We start from the raw sequence: 10893 nt of genomic DNA on the forward strand, positions 1-10893 counted from the left end.
GTAGTTTTAAAAGATGTGAATCTGATCTGAGAAATGCACCAAAGCAACAGAGAAAAACTGTAATAAGTCATGACCAGAAAAATAAAAAAGGAGCATCACATAGAGTTGAAATACCATTAATATAGTTATTTACAAATGTGGTTCTGCTATTGTGACAAGTCAAAATATGTTCTCGGAAAAGGCAAAAATAAATAAGGTCTTAAAATACATTTTGACACAGGGCCTCAAGTTCGAGTAAAGCAGGACACAGCGTTGAAGCATGTGCACGTTCTCACATTTCCAAGGCGGGCCCCACCATGGCAGATATTTTTCTTTAGCACTACAAATTCTCAACAACATTTGAAAACCTGTGATGGAAATAATGTGCTCTTTACTCAAGTTAATTTGCTTGAGTGCTATAGTTACTACAGATTACATTTTCGCAGAACATAAAGAAAATATTATTTGGCTCCACCTCAGCAATATGCTTCTTGCACACTAATGCATTTGTGTATATAATATGTATATTTAGAAAAAAATACAACTACATTTTGCAGATTATTTTAACACTTTATAGGTACTTTTACTCTGATCTGAGTATGTTCTCCCACAGTACACATCAGCAAGGAAGACAATTTATTGCACATTGATAAACATCAGCCTTGTATTTTCTGTCTGTCAATCAGTTAGACACAGTACAGAGATGTTCTTGACTGCAGGTCAAAACACAGTTTTCATAATTGTGATAGTGGCTGTGATGCTGACCATTTCAATATGGGCTGAGAATTGATATAAACCTTTCAGAGTGATAAGTTGAGGCAAAGACAGAGAGCGATAATCTCTTCTCAGTTGGTGCAGCAGTGTATTAATAACTGCAGTGCTTACCCTAATCCTGATAAGAGGCTTTCTCAGAGGCTCAGCTCCACCTCGTGGAAACCAACTCAGGCGTATTTCCATGAAAACAGTACCACTAATGTCTCACATCCGTCTGTATGTTGAAGTGACCACTGACTCAACGTTGAAAAGAGAAAACACCCACAAAAACAGAAAACATTTCTGAGGTTTATTTCTCTGAAATCTACAGGCATGTACAGTATGATCATCTTCTGGGAATAAAACCGGTTTGTAAACAGATGTCCTTTAACAGATAACAGCAGTTTTCCACGAACAACCTTTGATGTTCATTTTGGCAATGCTTAAGATGGCATGTTGTACATCTTCAGAAGGTATGTAAAGTAAAAGAGGTATGATATACACACCTTGCTCTGACATTTACATTATCTTTTAAAATGATATGACGTTAGTCACCTCTGGCCCTCCGATCTGCAGGTCACGTAGAGTCAGCCTGGCGTCCATCTGTCCATGCTCATAATGGTTAAACGTGTCCTATCAACCCATAAATTCTTAATGATATTGTGATTTGATTTAAACCCCAGACGTGAAGAAAGAAGAAGAGTCATTACAACGACATCCAGCAGGGAACAAAGGTGTTAGCTCACTGTTAGCTTAGCCACAGTTCATCAGGTTCACTGATTGCATGAAGGGTGAATAAACATTTCTCTTTGCAAACTTAAGCCTGCCCCCATGCAGTGAGTTTTACAGCATAGAAAACCAGATACTAAGAAGAAAGCACGAATTATATTATAATATAATATCTCTGCTGAAACAATAACTTGAACAGAAACTGTTTTTCACTAAATTGTTTTTGGCTAGTTTAGGTTGCTTTGTAGAAAAATATTTGGGACCATCTCTCAAATAAGATGTAAAAAAAAGTTCCTCTTTTTGTTGGTCTTAGCAAATTAGGGGACTTGGATATTGGCACTGAAGAAATAAAACTGGTTTGCAATAGTTTAAACAGACATAAAAATGTAAAAGGTTTTATCCTGGAGAACAGAAGCATGGCAGAAAGACCAAGCTCATTCATGAGCAGAGAGATCACACAGATTTATTGAACTTAAATCATCACAATGTTCTTTGCACAGTTTCTCTTTGCCTGGAGTTTCAAACTGTCCCAGACTCACGGTTTATGGTCATGGAGTGTGACCCTGACCCATTTTCCTGTATCTGTGTCCTGTGTCTGAGGGGCCGAGAGCTTCATATGTCGAAAGGGTAGTCCTGCAGGTAGCGCAGCAGAGGCTTCGGGAGTGGCAGCTGGTCGGGACATTTTGTGTGTTTGTTGATGGTGAGGCGTGCCAGGTGTTGCAAAGAAGGGAAGGCCTCTGGTTTGTGTAAGGGATGCATCAGCTTCAGAGGGACATCGGTGTCTTTAGCTGTGTGCTCAGCAGGGTCAGGTTTTGTTTTGGGGTGAATGTCGTCCGATGCCTGGTCCTGAGGTATGTGGCCTGAGACAGTATAGTGCTGAATGAGGCTGACCACGTTTGGGAAGGATTGCAGGTGAGGCAAGGTGGGGGAAATGGAGTCCAGCCAGAAGGCCCCCCTTCTGTACTCTATTCGTACACTGGTAGGTCCATAGCGGGTCTTTACTGACAGGGCCAGCATGTATTGAGGGTGACTGCTGTCTCGCAACAGGAATGTGCCTTCAGACTTTGTCAGCAGAGCTTCCCGAGCTTCACTCGCTGAGATCGAGCCCCAGTACCAGCCTGCAATCAGAGAGATGTTTTGGAAATCAGTATTTCTTTAAAGTTTGAATCTATCCATTTAAATAGTGTTTGGGTTACATTTGATTTCTTCCTTGGACATACATTGTTTGAAATAATCAGAACCAGAAAAACTGTCTAATACAGCAAAAATGAAAATCTGCTTTTGATTTGACTCACACAGTTCACATAGAATGAGAAATAAATAAATAAATAACATTAAAACAACAAATGTACATGTAAAGTTAAGGACACTATGGCTGTGCAGAGTCCAGAAACACAAATATATGCACGTTTTAGAGCACTATGTCATTTAGTCAAATAAATCAAATGAAAACCATTGTGATAGACTCAAGGTAAAAAGCTAGATGTTCCATTTAAATGAAGTTAAATGTAAAGTCAAAAACAATAACCTGCTAGTGTACCTGAGATCTGCAGATACTGGAAGGTATTGGTGATGCAGCGGAGGTCCTGTGCTGGGTCCCAGGGTGGAGGAGAGGGATGTGGGCAGCATGAATCTCCTCGCTCTTTACGATGGAAAATGGTCATTCCCCGGGCAACCATTTCTGACTGACAGCAGACCTGACACATTAATAAATAATCATTTATTTATGAGTTGTTGAACAAGGATGTTGTGCAGATTTATACTGTGGTCAGTTTCAAAAGCCCTCTTAAAGCAAGTGGTAAAAATGTTCAGGTTATTTGGTTGTAAAAATTGGAAAAATGACCAAAATTAGTTCAGAAGTAAAAGCACAACATAAACCAGATAATATATCCCAGTATAATAATAATAGTAAAAATATATGAATTAGCTTCTGAAAAGGTCTGCATGGCTAAAAGCCAAAGGCTCACAGTATCTTATATTATTCAGCCTACAGTATATTAGCATAAAAAAAGACTCAAATGAATTGCATAAAAATTGATTTGCTTATCTAATTCCTTTGTTTATTTGTTTATGCACTGGGATCCCCATTAGCTGTCATCCTCGTGCCAGCTACTATTTCTGGGGTCCAAAACATAATACAATTTTATGTGATTTTGTAAATGAAATTGAAAGTGACGTGAAAGAAATATTACCCTATTTACCTATTAGGAAATAAAAAAGGAAATAAAATAAAAGTATGACCAGTACTAGTTTGTCACATCTAATGCCCCTAAGTCCACAACTGCAATAATCTTACCTTAAATGAAGCATAAGGATTGTGACCAGTTTGAAAAGCAGTAGAATCAGAGCATAATCCAGCACATTATCACAAATGAATATCTCATAAAAATCAGAGCAAATGTCCGTGTGCCAGCAGTAGGCTGCTGTAAATAACACAGTGAGAGTGAGTGTGTGCTCTTTATTCAGTAAACCGTGGGACAGAAAACAGCTCAGTTCAGTTTGGGCTGTCGGAGGTTCCAGGAATCTGTTTCCAAGAAAGGTTTTGTGTTTCAGCTGCTGCCAGCAGCTTCATGTGCTCTGTCAAACACACACAACTTCCTGTGCAAGTTTAAAAATAAAATGGTCTAACCTCATCCTAAACCTGTTGTTAGAAATTATTGTTTAATATTTAGTGATCTATTAAAATGGAATATAGTCTTCATAAATATGTTGTTATTCACCAGAAAATACCAACCATTGCATTTTCTTAATCGTAGAATGAGCCTTTAAAATCTACATAGGGAGCGGGTCTCCCTTCACAGAGGCAGCCATGTTGTACCATGTTAAACCTACCCCAGAACTAAACAGCGGCTCTACACAGGGAATTGCATTTTGCCTAAAGGTCACGGCCACTATCCCCTCTCTTGCAGCTGGAAATGTGGGGGTGGTGTTTGAGGGGTGCTCAAAGGGTTGCATTCTGTAATCTCACCACTAGATGCTGCTAAATCTTTCACATTTTATACATTTCACTTTTAAACATTTGTAAGTCGCCTCATTCATCACGGGAGTCCAGGGCATCACTTTAAACTTTAGGTAGCTATAAAGTCCTCTTTGCAACCCAACTCACCTCACAAGTTTGTGTTTGCTAAAAACTCCAGTTATTTGGACTATAGACAATTTTAATACACAATGTTTGTTTTCATTGTAAAGTCTTTGCTGTTGCTTCAGTGTGAAATTATTCTGTCACAAATCTGAGTATCTGTTCTGGTTGTTTTTATAAAAAAGGCCATTGAATAAAATGAATTGTAAAATAATAAGTTTTATTAAGAACATGCATTGTGTTCTTCCACATCTTCCTGACTGTTACATATTATGTCTGTATTTAGTCAAGCAAATAATTAAAGTTTTAATTGATTGTGATTTACTTATTTATTAATGAATACTTTTTTCTACACTGATATTTTTAAACTTTTATGTTAATGTCGTGTGTGTTACTTTATGTTATGGTTTCAACAGCTTGTACACATCCCCTCATATAATGTTATACCATAAACCAAAGTGTAATATGTATTTTATCATTTATTCACTCATTTTATACCTTCACTGTTTCACTCTCTCCAGGCTCCCCCATGCTCTGAACTAATCCTTTTTAATTTATTTAAGTTCTTTGCTTCAGATTACGTCTTGTTACATCATAGTGAAGAAAATTATCTTTGTGGTACCACCAGTAGAAATGATTGATTTGTTTTCCAGGAAATTAACTAAACAGTATCATGTCAGAAGTCAGTATGTCCTCAAAATGTCAAGGTTCATCAGCATCACACCACAACCCCCAGGTGCAGAGATAACAACCACTTGAAAACTGCTACTCAGCTCTCAACTGTGTTTCCAAGAAAAAATGTTCACATCAGCCGTCTTTCCTGTGAGATATGAAAGCAGCAGCGTGCATGGCTGAAGGCTTCTGAGTAGAGAGACTTCCTGGAAAACACACACACACACACACACACAACACACTGACCTCTACTACTGAGCCGTGATCCCTGCTGCTGCAGGCCTGCAGGACTACACGATATCACGCGCACACTTTCAGAGTGGTGGAGGAAAACACACAAACACAAGGAGGTAAAGAAAACGTTTTATTGCAGGCTCATGTCAAATAACAGCCTTTAAGTGAATGCAGTCAAACATTAATTGTGTGACTGAACAACTGTAAAAGTGATTAATTTACATGTGCTAAACAGTGAACAATGACCACGGTATAGGCCTACACCCGGGCGAGACAAAGGATGGTCCACTCAATAGCCATTTTGTAATGATCCCGATTATCTGAATAAATTATTAGTGCTCAGTACTGTGAAGCAACTAATTCCCCAAAGTGGATTTTGTTGCTTTTGGTCATAACCAGGCCATCTGTTTCCCCATGTTTTCTGTTTTCCTGCTAAAATAACCAGCTGTTGGCTGTAGAGTCATATTTATTGTGAAGACATGAGACAGGTATCAATATTCTCATCTCTCAGCAAAAAAAAAAGTCAGACTGTTTTCTTTCTTTTCACCTCTTACGCACAGTATGGAAAATATGTCTTCAAGAACAAATAAAGAAGGAATAGCTAGAAGATAAACAGTCAGATAACAAGTCAATTCACAGATATCAAGTCGATTTGCTTCTGTACATGTGTGTGTGGTGTCTAACTCTCTTCCCCGTTCTCCCCTGCACCTTTGATGAGCCGTTTATTTCCCCTTTTCCCTCCTGGTCCACGGGGCTTGGCAAACGCCTGTTTTAAGGTGTGCTCCATCGGGTGGACCTCCTCATACAGGAAGTCTTCTGTCAGGCCATCGCCGCTGTCTATCTCCATCTGATTACAGGCACAGACAATAACATACGCTCTTTGTATTGTCATGATATTTGTTTTGCCCTATAACCTTCAGTGGTTTATAGATAAATTATGGTGTTGGTGGCCAAGAAACAACAGGTTGTGTGTGTTTGTGGGTGTAGAGGAGGGTGATTCTGATCCTGTACCTTTTTGGTGACCTCCAAATGGTAGTCTCTCTCCACCTCATCCAATAACCGGTTCTTACAGCTGGAGTACAACATCCTTTCCTTGATGCTACATGTATATCCAGGCATCGAATATATGAACACTGGAACAGGCATGAGATCATCAGTTAAGCAGCTGATATTCACTAGATCTGATATAATAGTTGTTTCTGCCACTAACTGAACAGAGAAACTCCCTGGACCTTCATCACTTGTGTTGAAAAGTACTCAGCAGTATCTGTTTGCACCAGTATCTGAGTAACTATTATTAAATACAAGTGGCCACTATAAAAACACACAGGAGCATAGTCTGAAAGTTTAAATTAATAATACTTTTGCCACTTGGGGGCAAAGGAACAAGCTGGAAACCCCACATTGACAATTCACTCTACAAAGTTTATAAGTCCAACATGCCAGCAAGTAGTTGTGAATTTACACACCTTGCAGCTATGGAGCAGCATTAGCACAATAGTAAGTCCAATATTCACTCCATTATTCCCTTAGCAGCAGAGGCCAGTGACAGTTCTCTGTGTGTTTGTCATGAAGAAAGATCCCCATCATCATCACACCACATCTCTGATATTATTACAGAGAGATATCTGCTCTATCATTAATAGAAACATATTTTAAGGTTCAGGCTCTGATTCGTCATGATATTACCTGATGACAGTGGCGGGTTTTGGGACTAATATTCTAACTGAGCACCCAAATAAAGTTCAGTGCAGGCGAAATGTACCTGTCTCCCTTTATGTATTGCTCCATTTAACCAACTTCACTGAGGTTTAAAACCTCTTTTACTGAAAAATGTTTTTTAAAAATCCCTTTAAATGACTCGATATCATAATTCCAGTTCAATTCACATTCATCTCCCCCATGTCTGTTGAAAATAGGTACTTTGAAAATTGCAAAATTTCATCCCTGCATTAATGCACCACTGCACTCACACCTACAGCAAGACTGTACTGACCCAGTGCCTCCTGCAGATGGCCCTGATGGGAATGTTTGAAGATGAAGAAGTGGTATCTGGGTGAGTCTGTGGGAATCCTGTACGGAAGCTCGTGGGTTTCTGTGGGTTTGGTGTGAACCAGCTCAATGGTCTCTTTCTCTACATCCAGCCTCTGTGGCACAATATAGACAAGCAGCTTTTGTTAGTATTCCTATCAAGGCTGGGGGGTAATCCCTGCCAGTAATAAGCAAAAGGCAGGTACGCCCTGGACAGATCACAAGTCAAAGAGGGGAACATGCAAACACCACACAGAAAGGCCGTGTGGTTGACACTGATAACGCACAGTGAAAAACAGATCCTTGCTTGCTTTCTACTGAGAGAGTGTCACATTTTGCGCTGTGTATCCTAATTGGTTATAAAGGTTGTTCTGTCAGGGCTCACCAGCTGTATGTAGTTGATGCGTTTCTGCTTGAGCTGCTGCAGTGCTCGTTTGGCCTCTTCTTGTAAAGGAAACGCAAGACCCTGAAGAGTCTGTGCTCTTTTGTCTAAACCAAACTCCATTGTAACCTGCCGGATCAGCAAAACATAGAAACCTCTGTGCTATTATTTCTCACCACATAACAGAAAATTAAATTACAATGAGTGAAAAAGTCTGTGTGTAAGATTGAACTAACCTTTGCTCTTGCTGTTGGAGTCGCAAATCGTCTACGTTCGTCCTGTGGAAATAAGAACGTTTTGAAATCTGTCGTCCTTCATGCAAACACACGTCAACAGATATTAATTAGGAGGAAAATCTACTTACCCACACAACTTTATCCTGCAGGAATAAAAAGTAGAAACATAAAGGGTTAGTACACGTAATATAGTGTGTGGTCCATATCATGTACCGATAATTTAAATTGTTTAAACTCTACCTCTGTGACTTTAATGCGTTGTAATTCCTGCTCGGCTGCTGTGAGTGGAGCTGGAGAGCAGCAGGAGGAAATGTGACGCAGGTACCCCTGGAAGCACAGGTCCTCCTGCAAACAGAGACCCCGACAGCATTGTACTCTGTTACCGGCAGCAGACGAGTCACTCATCAGTTCTCACATAAGGCTTTAACTAACCTGAGCTGTACCAAATATTTCATCTTTGATGTGACCTCCTCCAAACTCCTTCTTCAGTGTGGCACGAGTCGCTGCATACATCATCTTCTGCCTCACCTACAACAGGACACAACATGCAGGAAGACAAAGATGCTCAATGTAGGATTTCTTCATTACTTTGGATTTCCGCTGTCTTTAGTTTTTATTTTGATGTTAGCATCTAGTACAGGGCAGTTACTGTAAGAATAAGATTTTTTTGTCCTCATAAAGAAATTTGCGGTAAGCTGCAAATACCAGAACAACAACAACAAAAACCCTTTTTTTTGTTTTTGTCCTCTGGACTTTCTCTTTATAGCTGAATTTGTTCTTTTAGAAATATTTTAGAAATTTTTAAAGACAAACCATTGAACCAAACTTTTCACATTTCCTCCTATGAACCATATAAAGGATATATAATAAATTTATTATTTATTTAAAATTAACATTTTAAAGTGATTGGTAACAACAGCCACAATTTAATCCCAAACCTTTTCTGATTTTGCCTGCAAAGTAACTTTTGAAACTTACTCAGGTTTAAATTGTTTTACATACATTGAATATAAATGAAGTTAGCCTCTGTGATATTCTTACTTTACGATAACTATAAGGAGCTTGAATTGGCTGATCAATAATATGTGACTCATGTCTCCTCACATACAGGTGATTGATCAGGTGACCAGGCGATGAAGATCCACTCATATCCCTGTGCGTTCTTGGAGTCCAGACGGTAGAGGAGGTAACACGGCTCCTGAGGTGTGAGCAGAGGAATCAGGAACTGATCGTAGTCTTTGTCCCAGCTGTGTGCAGGCTCTCTGTGTGAATCCAGAACCAACTCCTCTGCAGACAAAATCGAGCATTAGCAAATTCATCTCAGATTATTGAATGACTCACGTGAAACTGTGCTTGTTTCAAATCCTTTTGAATATGAGAAACATCTCATGTTTACCATTTCGGATGACAATCTTCATTATTCTGATGGCACCTCCCCGTGCTCGGGCCAGAAACTCCTTCAGCTCAGGTGTTGCTGAAGTAACCAGATATAAGATGGACAAGTCAAAACTGAGGATGGGGGGTTGAAAGCAAACGAGACAGAGTTGGGTAAGAACCTGAGACTCCACTTCAGGGAGAAAATGTGATCCCCTGCCAGATAGTCACTGTCCCTAAAGTGACTCAGACATATATGTATGAAATAAACACTAAGGGTAGGATAAATAAACACTATCATTCCGCGGTTTTGCAGCCTATGAAGGATAGTTTGGTACTGAAGACTAGATTTAATTAGTCGTTTAACTCCCTCCGTCTCACTCACCATGGTTACCAAACACAGCGGCTTCATAAATGATGTAAGATCAGGTGAGAAAGGTGAGAGAGGTATGCTTCCGCCAAACAGTCCCCCCATGCTCCAATTACCAAATGCCATAACACATGTTAAATATCACAGTTACTGGAATCACAATAAAATCACAATAAAAACATTTTAACTGTTGTTAGTGAAGTTTAGTGATGATCCTAGAAAACTCTATTTTAGGTGATGATATAAAACACCAGAGAACATCATCAGTGACATTGTGATGATTGTATTATTTACAATGGCACAGCTCAAAATATAAAAAGAGCATGTAGAAAAATCACCTAGACTCAATAACAATTTGGAGACAACAAGAATATTACCTTTTTTTTTTGCTTGTATAAATCCAAATAAAAAAAAACATGCATACCGTTAATTCCAGTTTGGTGGGACATCTTTTGGCAGGCAGTTTTCACAGCTTGCAAGGACCAGGTCCAGGTCTCTGTGTCCTCGCTCTTCTTGCTCTGCAGGTAGGCTGCCTCTCCACTGATGCCAGGCAGATAGACCCACGGGCACCAGTGACATAAACGCCTCGAGGGTGACTCAGGAGACTCCTAACACTTGAAACACAATCTGCGGAACTGTGGCTGATGAGTAATAACGTACCTGTCAGTGGATATGCCGCCCTAACCACTGATCTAAAACTCTTTGCGTATCGATGACCACATCTTTAAAAGGTCGTGGTGGGGGATGCTTCTTCCAGGACACACACTCCTGTGTGTGAGGGGTAAACCAAGCTGTGCAGAAATGTACAGTTCATGACACCAGTGGTGTTTTCAGATGCTGTCACTGTATAATATGCAACAACATTTTATCACTCATTCACATAGGGTGACAGATGCAACTGCATGATCTCAAATTCCAGCCACCTGGTCACAGAAATGTGACACCATGCAGGAATCTGGCTGCTGCAATTCAACACAGTTGCCTAGACCAAAAACAGGGAGGTTCAGATATTTGTGGTCAGTACTGAACCAACAAGGTTGAGAATAGAGGTTAA

The 10893-nt window shown here is 39.7% G+C and overlaps 2 protein-coding genes across 3 annotated transcripts; both read right to left on the bottom strand.

Annotated features, from left to right (window-relative positions):
• Positions 1 to 1646: 1646 nt before the first annotated feature.
• LOC113130159 (cytokine-inducible SH2-containing protein-like) lies at positions 1647 to 3880 on the bottom strand. The gene is made up of 3 exons (XM_026306531.1): positions 3758 to 3880; positions 3002 to 3158; positions 1647 to 2579 (listed from the first exon to the last, which is right to left on the bottom strand). The coding sequence occupies exons 2-3, from the start codon at positions 3138 to 3140 to the stop codon at positions 2074 to 2076; spliced, it is 645 nt and encodes a 214-aa protein (XP_026162316.1). The 5' UTR covers positions 3141 to 3158; positions 3758 to 3880; the 3' UTR covers positions 1647 to 2073.
• A 2078-nt stretch (positions 3881 to 5958) lies between these two features.
• Positions 5959 to 10288, bottom strand: LOC113130147 (twinfilin-2-like). 2 transcript variants are annotated; one of them, XM_026306513.1, is made up of 9 exons: positions 10264 to 10288; positions 9492 to 9569; positions 9204 to 9382; positions 8528 to 8623; positions 8336 to 8440; positions 7863 to 7988; positions 7443 to 7593; positions 6458 to 6579; positions 5959 to 6293 (listed from the first exon to the last, which is right to left on the bottom strand). In XM_026306513.1, exons 1-9 carry the CDS (start codon positions 10286 to 10288, stop codon positions 6126 to 6128), a joined length of 1050 nt encoding a protein of 349 aa, XP_026162298.1. In that variant the 3' UTR covers positions 5959 to 6125. The 2 variants fall into 2 exon arrangements, with proteins under 2 accessions (XP_026162298.1, XP_026162297.1); XM_026306512.1 differs by having other exon boundaries at positions 8309 to 8440.
• Positions 10289 to 10893: the final 605 nt, after the last annotated feature.

The sequence above is a fragment of the Mastacembelus armatus genome, chromosome 5 (assembly GCF_900324485.2).
Source record: "Mastacembelus armatus chromosome 5, fMasArm1.2, whole genome shotgun sequence".
Taxonomy (NCBI): Eukaryota; Metazoa; Chordata; class Actinopteri; order Synbranchiformes; family Mastacembelidae; genus Mastacembelus; species Mastacembelus armatus.